Consider the following 19227-nt stretch of genomic DNA (forward strand, 5'->3'; position numbering starts at 1 on the left):
CTGGATGCTTCAGAGCTGGGATGGGGCAGGGGAGCTCAGCAGGGGAGCGTCAGGCAAGCCACACACAACGACAGAGTGCCAACGACAGCAGGGTTGGGAAAGGGGACTTTTACCAGTGTGTGTGTGGGGGGGCCAGCAGGTGACTCCCTTTGCCATCCTCTGAATGAGGCAGGGGATCCCCGCCTGCCACAGAGTCCTCTGGTTGGAATCCCTGGGCCAGGGATCTTGATGCCTGGAAGCATGAGAGTGCTGACCTCGGGTCCTGGCACCCCCTGCCCCAGCCCCCGGGGCTTCTGCTCTGCGGGCAAGCAGAGGGCACCTTGCAGAAGCATTCCCAGAAACCCACCAGCCTGTTCTTCCTAGATGCTTTGCCTATTTATTTGGGGCTCCCTGGGCTGTATGTAGGGATGGTGTCCCTTCCACCATGGCAGACAAGACAGAAGGAAATCCTTCTTCACACAAGGAAAACTTGTGGGGAATTACAAGAGGTGGTAGCAGCCAGGATCTGAGGCAGCATCAGCTTTCTTCTTGGAGGTCCAGGTTTGTCATGACCAATGGCCAGGATAGCTGTGGAACCTCCATGCGCAGTGGCAGTCTACTGAATAAGGATGGAGATCAAGGTCTCCAGCTTTGGTGGGCGGCCTCTTGTTCTCCCTATTTGTTGCTTGCTGTTGCACTGAGGGCTAGCAGGACAGAATGTTTTTGTTAAATGGCACCACACCACGGGTGTGACATCACTTCCAGTAAATACTGAAAATAACTTAATGTCATCGGTGTGACGTCTATGATTTTACCATAGAATTTGGACCAAACCCCAGAATGTCACATTGGCATTTCACTGGGGACATGGCATTGCTTCTGGGTGTTTGCTGGAAGTGAGGCTGTGTGGGTCATTTCCCCCAGCTTGCCAGTCAATGGTTGCCAGACTCCTGGTGGGACCTGGAAACCTCCCAGAATTGCAGCTGATCTCTAGGCAATAGGGATCCGTTCCCCTGGGCTGTATGGCCCCTCCCCTTCTTAAATCGCCTGTTTCTGGGCTCTGCCCCCCCCCCCCCGATCTCCAGGCATTTCCCAACACATAGTTGGCCCCCCGGCCACTCTGAATGCCCGATGGATGAGCCAGGCATCATTTTCAGGCCCTTCAGCTGCTGGAGTCACCTGATGGTGGCTGGGCTGGCTGGGCTTTGCTCTGGCCCAGCACAGTGTTTGTTGTCGAGGGCTTTCACAGCTGGAATCACTGGGGGGTTGGAGGGTTTTCTGGGTTGTATGGCCATACTCCAGTACCATTTTCTCCTGACATTTCGCCTGCATCTGTGGCTGGCATTGTGTTCCAGCTACAGAAGCAGCTGAAGCGTCAGGAGAAAATGCTACTGGAACACAGCCATACAACCTGGAAAACCCACAACACCCTCACAGTGTTTGTTGTTTGCTCTGTTTTGTGTGGCCTCCTCTCAAACTTCACTCCAGGCCTGCTCTTCACTACTTTTTCTTTCACTCTGGGGGGCGGGGAGGGGGAGTGACGGCCTCCAGGACTCCTGAGGAGAGCCAGCTGCCCCGGCTTCCAAGAAGGGTTGTGGCTGCAGAGAACTGTGTGGAAGGTGGAGACTGAGCCTTCTTAGCCCTCCCAGGAGATCTGGATTTGCTTTCCTCCTATGGCTGGCTGCGGTTTTGAGAGACGCTACTTGAAATCATACATAGACTCGGAGGACTGACCAAAGCGCCCATGAATTCTTTGACTGGCCACTGCTCTGGAGGGGTCCCCTGGCCTGCCTGAAGCCCATCAGTCCTCTCCTGCCAACTGTGGGCCAAAATGTCCCTTGGAGGTAAAGTGAAAATGGAGACTTTTCCCATGAAGTGCCCCCTAGTCATTTTCCATGCTTTTTTAAAAGGGGGGTTGCAAAGAGGGGGTGAAGACGGGGCTCTGCCCTCGCTCTATGCTGACTTTGTCTGGTTGGCTTTGTGACATCATAGTGTCTTGCTCACACTGGATTGTTTTGCTTTGTTTTAAGTAGGGGTAGGAGTGATTGTGAACAGGAATTGAAGAGCTGCCAAAACGGAGGTCAGGGGCAGTGCTGCGGTCATTTCTCCCCATCCCCCAGAAATAGTTCTGCTGTCCTAATCGAGTGCTCCTGATGACTGTGGCAACTGCCTCATCCCCCGGCTTACAAGCTGGTGGCCCTGTGTGAACCCAAATTCCCATATGCAGTTTGGCATTCTCTGTGCTGCAGTGGGAGAAGGGAGGCTCTGTTATCCCCCAGGTGCAGACGGTTAGGAGCACATTTTCCAGTTATCAGTGAGGCATGGGTGGTGTGCCACCATTTCAGCAATCTCGGTGACCTGCTAGGAGCTTCTTGAACCCTGTGGGATGCATTTTATCCTTGTGCCTGTCACCTTGTGGGTATGCCAGGTGAGGACCAAGACTGGCCACACCAGCCCCACTGTCTGGCTGTGCTGGCAGGTGCTTGACCCTCCTCCAAGACATGGTAGAATGTCCCCCACCTCCTTCTGCCAGGGGAGGGGGCTGTTTTCCTGATGCACCCCAGCCAGGTCAGTTGCGTGGGCTCTGCATCTTGCCTTCTCTGCACCTGTCTGCATCATGGCCCTGGTTCATCTCCTCAATCCACAGAGTTGGCTCTCAATTACTCTGGGTGCAGGGAAAGATAAACTGTTGACCCAGGAAAATGGGGACCCTGTTCATGGTGGCTGCACCTTTAGAGAAGTGTCCAAGTGCTCTTGCACTGCTACTAACAGGCTCTAAAGAGCCCAGAACCTGATCAGGCATAAAGAGCAGAGATTTGCATAATGTATCCAAAGAATCGGAAAAGAGATAGCCCGACCCATCCACTCAGGAAAGCTGATATTGCTGCCTGCAGGCGTTCATTTGTGTATTTCATGTATTTATATAGCTCTTAATCCAAAACACTTCTCAGTCAGTATCCAGCAATTAAAAATACAACCAGTGAATCTCACTGTAGAATAAAAAAACACATACATATAATAGTACAAAAACAAATGGAAAATAAGAGGGGAAAGAATAAGCCCATGTGTCTCTAGGGCTCGCTTAGTCTGTCATGGCCAGTTTGCCTGGACTCCACAAGGCACCTCCATGCATAGTTCATGCCTCTCTTTGCAGTCTGAAAACTCACCCTGCAGAGACATCTACACCTCAGTCATGTCTGCTTGCTGATTCTAATAGCATGTAGGCGATCCACATTTATGGTGTGTTTTTGCATCATAACATTGGGGTGGAGGGTGGGGGTAAAAAAGTTCACTCTTTGCCATTCAGCCATTCCTCAGTCTTTAATTCCTTTCATGAGGGCCAACCCAATAACACAACAATCTTGTTCCCTGGAACTCTTCATGCACAAACTCATAAACATTTATATGCTTTAATTTGCAAACGTCTGGCAAAAAAGTTTCAAACTTATGGCAAAACAAAAATAACACAATAAATCCTGTGCCCCCTGAGAATTGGCCCAGGCTCGACTGATCGCTCAGATCACAGGAACTAAGTAGGGTCAGCCCTGGTTAGTTCTTGAATGGGAGACCACTGAGGAAGTCCAGGGTTGCTATGCAGGGGCAGGCCATGGAAAACCACCTTTGAATGTTATCTGCCTTGGAAAACCCCATGAGGAATTGCCATACATTGGCTGGGACCTGATGGTAGTTTGTACCACCACCCAAGCCCCTCTGAACAGAGGGGTACTTGTTTTTGAGCGAATGTACTGTGGCTGCTGCTGTGGAATCTGAGGCTGTCTTTGAGCATTGCTGAATATTGTGCTACTTGTCACTTGCCTCCTGGATTGTCTTCTCCACAGAGGATAATCCAGTTGTGAAAACAAATGCTGTTTAATGTAAGTGGAGCTCAGTGCCCAGAGGTGAAATCCCAGAGTCCTTGGTCTGTCAAGAGGCTGCAGGCTTTCCGACTTCACAGAAGATCCAACATTAGAGTAGCCCTGTCAAATGACTGCCCAGAAATACAAGAAAAGCAGAACCAAAGCAAAGTTCAAGTGATAACATGATACCCTAAATGTGAGCTCTCAGGAGATCCACCAGCCTGGAATTCCTGACTAAGATTATGGCACTCAATTGGCTGCCATTACTGGTTTCTGCCAGAAACATACGTGCTGCTTGTCCACAGGCCTACATGAGCTGGCACACAAAGTATAACCAGTACAGCAAAGCTATAAAAACAAAATAAAAATAAAAACAACCATAAATAACCCAATATTGAAACAAGCAAAAATATTCAGCAACCTGAAACAACGTCCCTACAACAAGCCTCAAACTAGAAGCAACTTGACCCTGAATGCTTGAATGTTGACTGCTGTCACCTCAGTTTTGTCCAGTTATTCAGTGAGAAGAAAAAGCACTCTGCATATGTTCAAATGCCATGTATAATATCATATGGATAATGGTTAACACTTGACTGGGGAAATGAGTTCCAGGGCTTTGTTTGTTTAATAGTAGGGCATGCACCGCATGTGGCGAAGTGGATAGACTGTCAGCCTAGGATTTGAGAGACCCAGTTTGAAACCCCCACTTGGCCATGGAAACTTGCTGGGGGCCCCTTGGCCCTGCTTAACCTTCCTCACAGGGTTCTTGTTGTAGGGATAAAAAGGAGCTTTTATGCAGCTTCAAGTCTTCGCTGGAGATAAAGAATAAATTATATAAATAATGAGATAGAAGTAAGAAGTACTAAAATTCTAAATGCCAACTGTGTGTCAGTACTCCAATTCTGTTGCTACCATATGTCCAGATGAATTGTTGCTGGATATCAAGTAGCAACATAAAATATTCAATTGCAGAGACTCTCTACTGTGAGAATTTCCCAGGAGGATTTGGGCATTTGACTGTTAGCAAAGTGCCATCGCCCGGTGCTGGCCCCTCCTACTGGCAGCCCAGCTGTTTGCAAGAACACTTCCCTTCCCTCCATGGGGCTGAGTGGAGGAGCCCCTGCTCCTTGTGCCCACGTAAGGCAACAGCCAGAGGGATCTTGGAGAGCTCCTGCAGCTGCTGCATTGCAGCTTCCTGGCCTGCTGATGGCAGCTGGGGGCTGGAGGGGGAAGCTGGGCAGCCCTGTGGCTCACTCAGCCCACCACGTCAGAAGCCTTTCAGGGCTGGCCATGTTGTGGTTCTGTGGCTGCATCCAGTGGCTCAAGAGAAGCCTGTTCGGTCCCTTCCCTTGTGAGAGGGCAGCTGCTTGGGGGTCCAGACAGCCCCACAGCTGGGAGAAGTGTTTGTGCCTGGCATTTTGAAATGGTGAATAACCTCAGTTCATATACGGAGTCATAGTCAGGGGTGAAATTGATGTTATGGCACTTACAGGTAAAGCACTTATCTGGGTAAGCATTCTGCATTTGAGTACTCTGATGCATATCTGTGAGATGTCCATCCATGATGCCAAGTGCCGCTGCTCTCTCACCAGGAGAGTGGGAAGTACCTTATATACTCGTGTATAAGTCTACTTTTTTCAGCACCTTTTTTGTGCTAAAAAAGCCCCCCTCAACTTATACGCGAGTGAACGGGTGGCAAGCGGGTGGCGGGAACGGGTGGCGAGCGAAAAAAGGCTGGGAGCTGAGGGTGTTTTTCTGTACCTGCTCCCTGCTATGTGGACACAAAGGCAGCTCCCAGGTAAGCCTTGGGCTGCTGCTTCGCTTCACTACAGGTGGTCAGTAGCTTCATTCACAGTGAATATTCAGTGAATAGGTGTGACTATTAAATTTATATGTTACAGAATTTTTGTTCAGGCCAGGAAGCTCCATGAATGCTAGGGAGCCATACTCATTGGGAAATCTGCACCATTGGAGCCCATGGTGGCAGGAATCCCCCACACATACAGGGTGCCCTGAGGTGCAGCCACTGCCAGCACCTTTCTCGGCCCCCACCCAGTGTTTTTGGAAAGCAGGTGGGACTTCTGTCCAGATGAGCTTGCAGACCTGCAAAAAAGTCTTGCTTTTGGGCAACGGCTGCCATCACCATGCAAGCATCTGCACTGTGTCATGATAAGCTATCCGTGTTGAAGGGGAACCTGTAGGGACTTGTTGAGCATCTTCCCTATGAAACTCTGAAGAGATACTGTCTGAGAGAGGTATATATTCCACTTCAGAACTTTTAAAGTTATTGTTGATACCATACTGTTTTTCTTTGAAATAAATATTTAAAAACATTTTTATTGGTATCTATTTTTATTTTTGAAATTTACCAGTAGCTGCTGCATTTCCTATCCTAGTCTTATGTCTTTTCTGCACGGGCCATAAACAGCATCCTAGGGACGGCAAAAACGCTGTCCCTAGGGAGCTGTTCGCATGGGAAGTGCTGCTGCATCGCAGCAGCACTGCCCTCGCTCCCCCCAGCGGCATAAAGACACTGCTTTCAAACCTCACTCCCTGAGCAAGGTTTTTCAGAAGCAGCGTCTCCCAACTGCTGCTGTGCGAATGGCAGCGGCTGGAAGGTGCCATTCCCCCCCTTTCCCAAACGCTTTACCATCCCCTCTGGCCTTCCAGCACGTTGCATAGGCCAGGGGACATGCCCCCCCCCTGCCCTGCGACTCCAGAGCTGTCAAGCAGGGCATGGGGAGTGTGTCCCCTGGCCTGTGCAACGTGCCGGAAGGCCGGAAGGGACGGTAAGGCATTTGGGGGATGGCGTAGCCTCTGTGCAGGCTGTGCCATCTTTCCCGCTCCTACCAGGACCGTCTGTGCAAACAGTCCCAGGGGGGGTGCGTCGGCGTCATTTATGCTGACGCACCCCCACAGCATGGCCATGCGGAAACGGCCTTATACTCGAGTCAATAAGTTTTCCCATTTTTTTTGTGGTAAAATTAGGTGCCTCGACTTATATTTGGGTCGACTTATAGGCAAGTATATATGGTATATGGGACTCTGAAGCAGCACAGGTGTGCAGAGAAGTGCTTTGCAGTCCCCCAGGGATGAGCAAGCCTCCTATGTGAAGTTAGGTTTAAAAGAGAGAGCTGTTAAAGAGTCCCCAAGTTGAGAGCCTGTTAAGCCATTTGAATATGTGTCATAATTTGCTCACTCATGCAGTGTTTGGCTGTTTTGCAGCCTGTGGGAAATTGACAGCAATAAGTGACCCGATCACAGTCAAGACATCTGGATCAAGGTTTGGCTCGTGGATGACTGACCCCCTGGCGCCAGAAGGAGAAAACAAGGTAGGCTTGCAAACCTCAGCATGCATCTCTGGCTGACCTTGGGAGTGACTTTGCATGGAGCCGCGGGAAGCAGAATAAAGGATGTGTGGAGCTGCCTGGAGCCGTCAAGCACACCTTCCCAAACTGCCCTTGTGGTTTTGCTTGAAACAAAATCCAGCAGTTGCTCTTGAAAAGGTCAGTCCTGTGCCAGTCCCTCTTGATACCTGGTCTGGGAACATCCCAGAGGTGCAGACACTGAGCAACATGAGCCAGCAAAGCAGTGGTGCAACAGATGGGCAGTCTCATTTACCTGCCAACAGAAGGGGTGCTCCTTTGCACCACCTCCTTCCCCCACTAGTTTGGTTTATTATTTACTGACACGGCTCAGAAAGGATAATCAGAAGAGATTTATTTTCATCTCAGTCCCTTCAACAAATGAATGGTGCTGCAGCAGATCTCAGGAAGCAAGAGGGAGGGAAGGGGGGGGGGAGAAACAGGATATTGTCTCCAGATAACTTGCTCTTCCCTAGATATTTGGGGCTCTTGAAAGGCTTATTTTCCCAAAGGTGGAAAAGAACCATTTGGAGGCGGGCCTCAACCAAGAAGAGTTCATTGCTACCCTACCTTCTAATTTATGCAGATTTAATCACTGTATTGAGTGCTGCTAAGTGACAGAATCTCGCTGGCTCATGACACCATGGCTTTGTTTGGTGGGACAAAGGCTCAGATACTGTGATCTGTAACCCTTCAAGAGGACCACCGGCTTCATAGAGTCAGGATGTTATTGTGCAAGTGAGATTTGGTGCTTGTTACAGAATTCTATGGTGATTGTTATTATTAATACAACAACCCTCCAGCCAGTTCCTCAGTCCTGCATCAGTTCTGGAAAAGGAGGGTTTACTCCTTTAGGGCTCTCCCTACTCTAGAAATTCCATGTATTGAGTATGTGGACCTGGCATGCTGAGGAGAGTTTGGCTATCTGGTTGGTGAACTGACCACCTAATGCACCAACAGATACCCTGTTGGAGTTCCCCAGACTGGTGGTCCTGGGAGATTTCAATGTCCATGTGCACAGTGCCGCCTCCAGACAGACCTTGGATCTAGTATTGTCCATGGCAACCCTGGGATTCTACCTATTTGTACCAGGCTCAATGCATCAAGAAAGCCACATCCTGGATTTAATTTTCAGGGTTGGGATGGATATGGGGCCGATTTCTACTATTCAGGTTCCATGATTAGACCATTACACACCTCTCGACTGTGGAAATAACAGAAACCATAGGAAACTCCAAAAGCAGTTTATTCCAGGTAATACAAAGAGTAACAATGTAAAGCTAGAGAGCTCAGATCCAGGACCTATATCCTTTAACCCCCCCCCCCCGTTTTGCCCCACACCAAATGTCCACTACAGTTTCTACTACAATTACACTACAGAGCTTCAAAGGACCTGGGAACCTTTCACACCTCTTTGAGGTGGGCTGGCGCCAGGAGATTGCCAGGAAGGGAAGATGGAAACAGGGAAACATTTACAGCTCACACACAGCAAGACATCAAGGCACTGACAGGCATGGTCCTGACATTCCGCCCCCTTAAGACCTCCCCCCCTTTGGGCAATCAGGGTAAGCCCAGTGAAACGCTTTCACCAAGCGAGGGGCCTGAACATGTTAGGAGTCAACCCATTCATTGTCCCCTGCCGGGAAATGGGTCCACGCAATCAGGTACTGAAGCCAGCCACGATGCACCTGAGAGTCTAGGACTTCTTCCACATGGTGAGGTTTGCCCCTCACCGAAATGGGCTGGCGCTGCCGGCCGAGGGTGCCAGCCATCCGGGGGAGGCACCTTCTTGAGGAGACTGCAATGAAAAACAGGATGTACAGACTTCAAGTTCTTAGGCAACTGAAACTTGGCTGTCACATTATTAATCACTCTGAGCACCTGAAAAGGTCCAATATACTTTTTCCCCAGCAATCCCCGCAAGTTCTTGGTGGACAAATACATCCAATCTCCTACTGCGAGGGTGATCGGCTGCCATTTCTTATCAGCTTGCCGCTTGCTGCTTAGCCTTCTCCAGGGCCTGTTGCCGGATCGACTGCACCCATTCCTGAAGTTCCACGGGCCCCTACTGGACCTCCCCCAGAAATGGAAATGGCTTAGCCGACTGTCCCAACACAACCTGCAAAGGGGGTCTTTCCCATGCTGCTATGCACCGCGTTGTTGTAGGCAAATTCAGCGAAGGGCAGCAGGTCAACCCAATTGTCCTGGGGCTTTTTGCGCATGCGCGACACTGACAAGTCGCAAGCCGAGATAACTCTGGCAAAAGAAAAAGAAAATACCAGCAAAAGAATGAAAATATAGCCGGATCAGAGAAAAACTTCTACAATCTAATTAAAAGAACACTCCAGACAGCTGGACAAGCCTAAACAGAGTTGGTGAGTGATTTCTAACGTATTAAAAAATAAGCCAGAAACTTATGACGCTGAAAGTGAAGATGCTTACAAAGTAGGATTGGGCTGACTCAATACAATTAAAGGAGGCATTCATGGAATTTGAAAAAGCAGTACTGGAGAACTTGAGTGGGGTTCGGAAAGTTTTTGAAAAGATGGAGAATAAATTTGCTCAGACCCCTGAGAAAGTTACTGGTACGTCAGATAAAAAGAGCTGGGATTCCGTAGAAATCTCCCAAAGGAAAAACAAGCTGCCAGAGATGTCAGTCAGAAGAATATATATACATGAATGGGAGATGCCAATGAAATCAAAGCAAGCCAAAGAAACGATGAAGTTAATTGCCCAAGTGCCTGAACCTGTGAAAACATCCCTACAGAAGGAAGGAAACCAGACTCCGATGAAAGCAGTCCAAAAGAATGGCTTTATCATGGAAGTTGGAACTGTAACTTAGAAGGCAGAATGAAGACAGAAAAAAGCAGATGGGACAGTTAAAGACTTCTTCCTTAGTATAAAAGCTATATAAGTCTATCATAACTTTTCACTCTAATACTAATAATCTTTTACTATATTATTAATAAAAGCTAACAAATTAATATAGTTAGTAAAGTTTATTAATAATTTAACAGGTAAAATAAAATTTGTTTCAGTTTAGACAAAACAGAAGCCCAGAAAATTGGATAAGAACAACATAGTCAGGAGATAAATCACTAGAAGAGAGAAAGCATAACAAAAAGATAGAAGGGGCCTGCATTAGGTAACAAACAACTGGATAAAGGTTTTTTGCTGGGAATTTATTGAATGAATTTAAGGTGTATTAAAATGCCAGGGGGGATTGGGGTGTGCAGAAGCCTACATAACACTACAACATGGTGGGAGGAGTTTGCCTCCACAAGAACAGTTGGAGGAAGGGAGGGTGGAACAAAGGGGAAATGGGAAATAAGAAACTGAAAATACACAAACAGCAGAGTGTAAGGAACTTCAAAAGGACTCAAAACAAAGCAACTGAGTTCAGTTCGTTTATTTCATAAACTTCGATGATCACAATACATGCAATGCGGATTCTGACTTTCCCAGACTTAGCGTGTCGCTTTTATGGACACGGCAGCCCCCTCCCCGAACTCCCAAGCACAGTTCCCACAATAGAGCAAAAACAAGCTTCAAAGACACAAGCTGAAATCATACATGATAAGCGTAGCAATGCAAAGGCAGTAACCATCCTGGGCGCGCAGCCCAGATTGAGGAATGCGCCAAGGCCAGGATGGTGGAGTGGAAACACGCATCAACCTCCACCCTTACACAGAGTTTTGATAAAACAAAAGTACAAAAAATCTCATGGCTTGCAGTAGGGTAAAAATAGCCCCAATTAATATAAATGGTTTAAATTCTGACTTGAAGAGACATAAACTTGCCCGGTTTATTAAACAAACACATCCAGAACTTATATGCCTTCAGGAGACTCACAAAAAGAAGACAGATGAGAGAGACTTAATAAAAGTGCCAGGGTGGAAAATTATTGGTGAATCTAGATGCAATGCAAAAAGAAATGGTGTTGCTATTTTATTATGAGAGAATTTTGATTTTCAGTCAGAAGGGCTAACCCTAGAGATCAGAATGGTTGTTGGATTATTGTTAAAGGGAAACTAAATAGATTTCAAATAACACTAATGAACTTATATGCCCCAAATAAAAAACAGAAAAGGTTTTTGGAGAAACAGTTTGGTAGACTTCAAAAATTATTTTCAGGAGATACGTTAATTATGGGAGATTGTAAGATGGATTTAAGGGGACATGAAATATTAAAGAAATGGAACATATCTAATATGTATAGTGAACTAAACGAACATCAACAACCAACATACTTCTCAAATAGACATAAAATTTTTGCATATATTGACTATATTTTTGTAAAAAATAAGAGTAATTTACACAGTGAGAAAATAGAAATGCATAAGAAGTGGATTTCAGACCATGCCCCATTGGTTGCCATGTTTAGGGTGGAGGGAGAGGAAAAACGATATAGATGGAGATATAAAAACATAGTATGGAAAAATGAGAAAGACAAAAAAGACTTGCAAGAAAAAATAAGACATTATTTTCTAGAGAACAAAGGAACGGTAACAGATGAAATTCTCTGGGATGCATCTAAACCAGTAATTCGAGGCTATTATATAGCTAGAGAAGCACTATGGAATAAAGTAATAAACATGGGAAGGAAAGAATTAGTAGAAGGGATCAAAATTAGACAGACTTAACTTCAGGATAAATATGATATTGTAATAAAAATGAACTAAAGTTACATGCACAGCTAGATGATTTAGATAAAGCTGAGATGTGGAAAAAGGAAATTTGGGTTAAAAATCAATTTCAAAGAGCGAATATAAATTCAATGAAAAGACTGGCTAATTATTTGAAAAAGAGAAAGGAGAAACAGAGAATAAGAGCATAAGCATAAGCATAAGCATTTTATTGTCATTGTGCACGCACAACGAAATTTACAGCAGCATTCCTCGATGCACACAATTTCAGACTCATACAATTTCAGACTCATGCAATTTCAGACTCATACATCATCATCCTCCACCCATCCCTACATAGCCCCAAATACATCAATATGAAGCAGCGGAGTTTAGCATAGCCACAGCTCTAGAGTAGAAGCTGTCTCTAAGCCTCTTTGTCCCTGAGTTCTGAGGGGTCTGTATCGGCTCTCGCCAGATGGTAGCTTGGTTTAAAAAGAGAGTGTGCTGGATAGAGACGGGTCCCTTAGAATATTTTGGGCTTTATTTTAGACTTCCAGGCATTATAGATTTCTTCCAAAGGAGGGGAGAGGGCAACGATAACTCTTGTGCAGTATTGATCACCCCTTTGGAGCCATGCTTTCCTATCTCGCCACTGTGCAACTGGAGAAACTGCCATACACAGATGCACAGTAGGAGTTAGGACACTCTCTATAGCACAGCCGTAAAAGGACACCAGAAGTTTTCCATCTAGTTGTTGCTTCCATTAAAGTCTCAGAAAGTACAGTTCACTTTGCTACAGGCTTTCTTAACCAATCAGCGTAGTCTGTAATTCCCAGGTGCAAATCCTCTTTAATCATAACTCTTGGTGAATTTAGTAAAACTAGCCACCCGGCCCACTTGATCTCCATTTATAGTCAAGGGCTGAATTTTCTGAGCTATTCCCTTCTATATAGTCCACTATGAGCTCCTTCGTCTTGTTAGTGTTAAGAACCAGGTTATTTTCCCTGCACCATGAGAGAGCAGTCGGTCCACTTCATTCCGATAGGCAGACTCATTTCCTCCAGATGAGCCCCCCACCACCCACGCTGTAGTCATCATCAGCAAATTTGATAATGAATTGTTACTATGATAGACAGAGTACAATCCATATGTATAAAGGGTGAACAGTAGCTGGCTCTTCCAACACACAGCCCTGTGGCGCTCCTATTATTTAGAGTAAGAACTGAGGAAATCTTCGATTTCCCAGTCCCTAACCCTCTTGGGAACGCCCAGACAAGAAGTCCCCTAATCCGCAAACAGATTGAATGTGAGAGTCCAAGATCAACACGTTTTGTCACCAGTCTTTGTGGCTAGATTGTGATTAAATGCGGAACTAAAGTCCGCCAGAAGAAAGCATTCAAGACATAATTCCCTCTGCTTGTTCCCAGATCGCCAAAGCAGTGTGGAGGTTAATGGCAATATAAGCGCCCTCCGTGAGATCTGTTAGTCCGATATCTGAATCCGGATGTTTATCAAATGTATCTGGAAGGCAAGAACCAATATGCCTATGGACCTCGAAGTTTTCAAAACACTTCATGATGATGGGGGGTGAGTGCCACTGGTCTATAATCCCTGAAGATTGTCAGCAGGAAATCTCTTTGGTAGTGGAACAATGGTGGAAGCTTTCAAACAAGATGGAATGGTGGACTGGGATAAAGATCGACAAAGATCCCCAGGTAAAAACACCCAGCCAGTTGGTTAGCCGATTCCTTTAACACCGACCGAATACCATCCGTCCAGCAGCCTTCCTTGGATTCATTGTTCTCAAAACTTGCCCTCACCTCATGTTCCTCCACAGTGCGAGGTGTGAGCTGCAATCACCTGGTGGCTGTGTGTCATCTCCTTCTGATAGACCTGTTTCAAAGCCCGGGCAAAAAAAGGGATTTAGCTCCTCCCGCCAGAGAGAGAATCCCCATCCACAGAAATGTCATTGTTTGGTTTATGGTTGGTAATCTGTTGAATTCCCCGCCACACCTGCCTTACATGTTGTTATTATTAAAATAATCTTCAATTTTTCTCTTATAACTCATCTTTGGCTTCTGTCGAATGCTCCTCTTTGAGACTGGGCTGCACGCACTATACTTTGGCCTCATCACCAGATCTGAAAGCAATATTCCTGTCATGCAAAAGTCGCTGAACCTCCCTTGTCATCCAGGGTTTATGGTTGGAGTAAATCCTGATAAACTTTATACACAGTAAGAGTGTCTCAGCAGTGGGTGATATAACCTGTGAACAGCAGTGGCATACTCACTCCAGATCTGGGTGGTAGAAAACATCCCAATTTGTTGTCTCAAAACAATCTTTGAAGTAGCTTTAGGAGGCATCATCAGGCCCAAGGATTTTACAGTCTTTATTACAGGCAACACCCGCCTCCCAAGTGGAATATATATGCTGGTGCCAGAAACAGTGATAAATGGTCTGACTGACCCAAGTGTGGTAACTGTATCACCTTGTAGGCATCCTTAGTTGGTATACACTTTATCCAATGTATTGGCTCCTCTAGTGGGGCACCTGGACATGCTGGTAGAGTTTAGGGGAGCACTGTTTTTAAATTAGTATGATTAAAGTCTCCTCTCCTATAATGAGCACAAAGCATCAGGATGCTTTTTCTGCTGGTTTCAAATAATGTTATACAGAGAGCTCAAAGCTATGGCAGCATTAGCATCAGGTGGAATGTATAATGCAAATGATGATAACCACACTAAACTCCCGCGGCAGATATATGGGTCTGCATCTAATAGTCATAGCTTTCCAACCTCTTGAGCAGTGACCTCCCCCAGATGTTTGCATTAGTGCACCAGCTTTTGTTCACATAGAGATTTAAACCCTGCCTTATGCTTCCCAGACTCTTTACTACTTCTGTCCTGGCTGAAAGAAGTGAAACCAGAATAGTTCAACTGCTGAATCGAGAGGGAATGTGTGTGAGTGAAGCCAGGTTTCTGTAATTAATAAAACGCAGCTGTTCTTGCCAACCCGTTTCTTCACAATTTGTAGCCTTAATTCATCCATTTTGTTTGCTAAGAGATCGCGCATTAGTAAAGAAAAAAATGCTTGGAAGTGCAGACTTGAAACTACACCTTCCCAGCTTAGTAAAAAAACACCAGCCCTCTCTTCTTCCTCCTTCTATCCCGCCTTCGCCTCTCAACCTCCTACCAGGAATTGTAATCCAGGGTTCCCCGGGGTCCCTAGCTGCCTCTGCCGGTATATTGTGAAGACATATGAAATCTTCCTGCATTGTTTTCATTTCACATTTCAGTCCAATTTGTATTAAGACTTGCCGACTATAAAACTCCTTTGCTCCACGAGCATGTTTAAGAAGCTACTAAAAACACAGCACAAAAAAACACAAAACACAAAACATCCACACTACATCGAGGAAAGCAACCAGCCGCAGCAGTTTCTCTCACAAGAAAGCCATCCCTTCCTGGGACCCGGGAAGCTAAAAACCCAATGGCTTGAGTTGAAGAGTTGGGGAGACGCAGAGCGCATGGAGAAGGGGGGGGGGTTGGAGACGCTTGCCGAGGTTTGAGGGAACTCCTCCCGATGAAACCCGGGACTTCCTTTGCCGCCTCCTCAGTTTGAAAACTCCACGGCTACTATGACTCTACTGACTCTGGAGCTCGCCATGCCTCCTTGTTTTGGAAAAATGGAGAAGGGTCAGCTGCCTCCATTTTTATTTTTCCAAGAGGGATAAAAGATGGTAGTAATCAATATAGATAATAAAGCAATAAGGAAGAAATTTGAAGAATTTTATAAAGAATTATTTAACCATGTCCAGAATGAAAAGTCTAATGAGAAACCAAAAAATGTTATAACACAGGAAGAGAGAGACCAAATGCAAGAGTCTATTTCACAAGAAGAAATAGCTAATGTTATTAAAGATTTGAAAAATAACAAATCCCCAGAATTAGACGGGTTTGCTGCCAAGTATTACAAAGAAATGTCAGAAGTATTTATTCCAGAGATGCAAATATTGTTTAACCAAATTTTAAGAGGACAGAAGGTTCCAGTGACATGGAGAGAGGTGGAAATAATAACAATTGTAAAACCAGGACAGAATCCAGAGCAAGTAGAGTCATATAGGCCAATAAGTTTATTAAACCAAGATTATAAGATTTTTGCAAAAATATTTGCAAATAGATTAAAAAACATCCTTCCGAAGCTAATGGGACGAGAGCAATATGGCTTTATCAGAGGTAGAGATATTAGTTACCCGTTAAGGAATGTATTAAATGTATTAGAACATGGCAAAAATAAAAAATATGCAATGATAAAGTTAGATGTATATAAAGCGTTTGATACAGTTAGTCATAATTATTTATTTCAAACTTCAGAAAATTTTGGGTTTGGAAAACAATTTATAAACACCTTACGAGAAATTTACCAAGGAGGAAGGGCAAAGATAAGAATTAATGATGGGTGTACAGGAATTCTAAATATTGAAAGGGGAGTAAAGCAAGGATGTCCACTATCGCCGCGTTTGTTTATAATGGCAATGGAATTTTTGGCAGAAAGGATTAATAATAATGGAAGGATAAAAGGTTATAAAGTGAATCAAGAAGAAATAAGGTTAAACTTATTTGCAGACGATATCTTAGTAATAACGGTGAATCCGGTCGATACAATAAAAGGATTAAAAATAATCCTAGAAGATTTTCAGAAATATTCTGGATTAAAGATTAACATGGAGAAAACAGAAATAATGGGGGTTAATGTGGAAAAAAGACAATTAGAGAGAAGATTAATAAAAAAGAAGATTAAATATTTGGGTATTACAATAGCACATAGAAAGGAGAAGATGTTTAAATATAATTATGAAGTAAGGTGGAAAAATTAAAACAAATAAAAGAATGGGATAAGACCTTATCAATTACAGGAAAAATCAAAGTGTTAAAAATATGTATAATGCTGAATTTTTTTTTCATTTATTCCGAATTCTTCCTTTGGAAATTAAGAAGAAGCAATTTGGGGAATGGGATAAAAAGCTGAAAGCTTGGGTGTTTAATCAAAAAAAAAATCCAAGAATAATGAATAAGGTTATATATATGACAAAAGATTATTTAGGTTGGGGGATTCCAAAAATGCAAGAATATCATGAAGCATTCCAGATTAAGAGTCTGATTAGTATAAATGAAGATAATGTTGAAGGATGGGTTAAGTTCGAAAATGAAATAAATGAAGGAGTTGGTGTTCTTGGTATTTTTAATAAAGAGTTGAAGGAAGGTTCTACTAGATATATGGGGGAAATGAAGAGGTAAATGGATGCCCGGCACTCTGGATGTGGCATCTTTGGGAAACGTGGCTGGAAAAGAAGGAGGGAAAGTGATAAAAATATTGACAAGAAAAGGAATCCAAACTGCGGCAAATTTGATTAGAGAAGGAGGAGAAATTATGACATTACAAAATTTTATAGAGTTGGTTGGTTTCAAGAGGTATTTGGGAAAGGATAAAGGTTTCACGAATAAAAGGAGAATGTATAATGTCGAAGTGTCTTGAACTATATGAAAAATGTACGGGGAAAATTCTAGTGCATATATATAAATATATGGTAGATGATAAGGAATTCATGATAAGAACAATCAAAAATTGGAGGATTTTTAGAAACTGGAAATATTGAAAAATTAATAGACAGTTGGAAAAATATAAAGATTGAGAAATATATGGAGTTAGAAAGAAAAGTGATATTAAAATGGTACAGAACACCAAAACAACTAGCATCTATATATATAAAAAGCAAACAGTGACTTTGTTAGTCACGCCCTAACGCCGAAACGGCTGGACGGATCGCCCCCAAATTTTCACATGATTCAAATCGCCGAAAGTCCATATCTGAGCCAGGTAAAACGTCTTTTTCCTGGCACACCAGGCCATGAAGCTGGCTGTGTTTAACTGTCACATTTTAGAGAGGCTCGATTGCAGCCTGTCTGTCTGTGGCCTGAGGGAGAAACTTGGGATGAGGGCTTAGGATGTTCACGCAGATGGGCAGAGATGAGCAGTGAAAACAGTAAATAGGTAATACTGTTAGGTAATACGAGTGGAAGTGAAACACATACACACTTTGCCGTGTGAGACGTCAGGTGGGGTCCCCCCCACAGGCAGGTAACTTTCACTCTGTGCCTCACCCACTGCTACCACACAATACACATCCAGCTCATCCTCACACACCTCACTCTGCCCTCCCTCACATCCAAACACCACTTACCCACTTCCTCACCCATATTCGCCACAGCTCTCTTTTACTAAAAGCGAGCTGGAGTTTGCCTTTTTCTTCTAAGAAAATCTGCGGGATGGGGGTGAACCAACACTACTGTCTCCGCTTCTTTTGCACATGGCCCTTTAAGAACCCAGGGAGCTGGCCTTGATCTGAGCGCCTCACCACCCTGCCTCTGCTGCCTGACTGGGATAGCCTCCTTGCCCCGGTTCTGCCTTACCCAAGCCAGGACTGTGCGTGTCAACCAGCCTCATGGACAGTGGGATTCGCACTCTGGACAGTTCTGTTGTGGAATGGAAAGGGTTACCTTATACTAAAAAACCAAGACACCACTATATAACAATGTGAATTGAAAAGGAAAAGAGGGATTCCATTTGACCACCCCAAAAGGCTATGCTGCGGATCATTGGACCTGCATGGACATCTGTGTGGGTTGCGGACTGTGATGAGAAGGACAATTGTCACAGCAATGCGTGGCCGGGCCCCACTAGTATATGATAAAAGAACTTAGTTCCAAATGCTGGCATTGTGGAGACCAGGAGGCATATTATAGTCATGTGTGGATAGAATGTGTGGATAGAATGTGAAAAATTTTGGGCAATTGTATTGTTATATATTGAGAAACTGGTGAAGATTAATATTGTTTTAAATAATAATTTAATGTTCATGGGAGTAATGGAGGATAGAAGGGTGGATAAAAATATAGTTATATGTATAAAATAATGATTAAAGCAGCCCATGCAACAATAGCTTTGGGCTGGAAAGAAAAGAAAAAATGGACAATTCAGAAATGGTTGGAATATGTCTGGGAACAAGTGACACTATACATTTTCGATATAATAACAAAAAATAAATTGTGGCAAGATAAACAGAATGAAATGTTGAAGATATGGACAACATGTGGACTGGATGAAAGAAGCTCGAGTCAATGAAGAAATAAGGGAGAAGAGGCTACAGAGAATGAACTTACTGCTGATTGTGTGATAAAATTATGAAGAAGATGTAACGGGGAGGGGGGAAAGGGGGGAAATGTATTGTTTGAAAATGTATGATGAAGGATACTTATATAAAATGTAAAATTCAAATGATACAATAAATTTTTTTTAAAAAACCAATTGTCCTGATGGAAATTAATGTAGCACCGTAAA

General features: G+C 44.4%; 1 protein-coding gene across 1 annotated transcript in view; it reads left to right on the top strand.

Annotated features, from left to right (window-relative positions):
• The window catches only part of OLFM1 (olfactomedin 1), a 69452-nt gene that overhangs the window by 40415 nt on the left and 9810 nt on the right, over positions 1–19227 (top strand). Inside the window, exon 5 of the mRNA XM_048513410.1 lies at positions 7062–7168. Coding sequence (XP_048369367.1) covers positions 7062–7168 — 107 coding nt within the window. The remainder of the gene's footprint in view (positions 1–7061; positions 7169–19227) is intronic.

Source organism: Sphaerodactylus townsendi, linkage group LG12 (genome assembly GCF_021028975.2).
Source record: "Sphaerodactylus townsendi isolate TG3544 linkage group LG12, MPM_Stown_v2.3, whole genome shotgun sequence".
NCBI classification, from domain to species: Eukaryota; Metazoa; Chordata; class Lepidosauria; order Squamata; family Sphaerodactylidae; genus Sphaerodactylus; species Sphaerodactylus townsendi.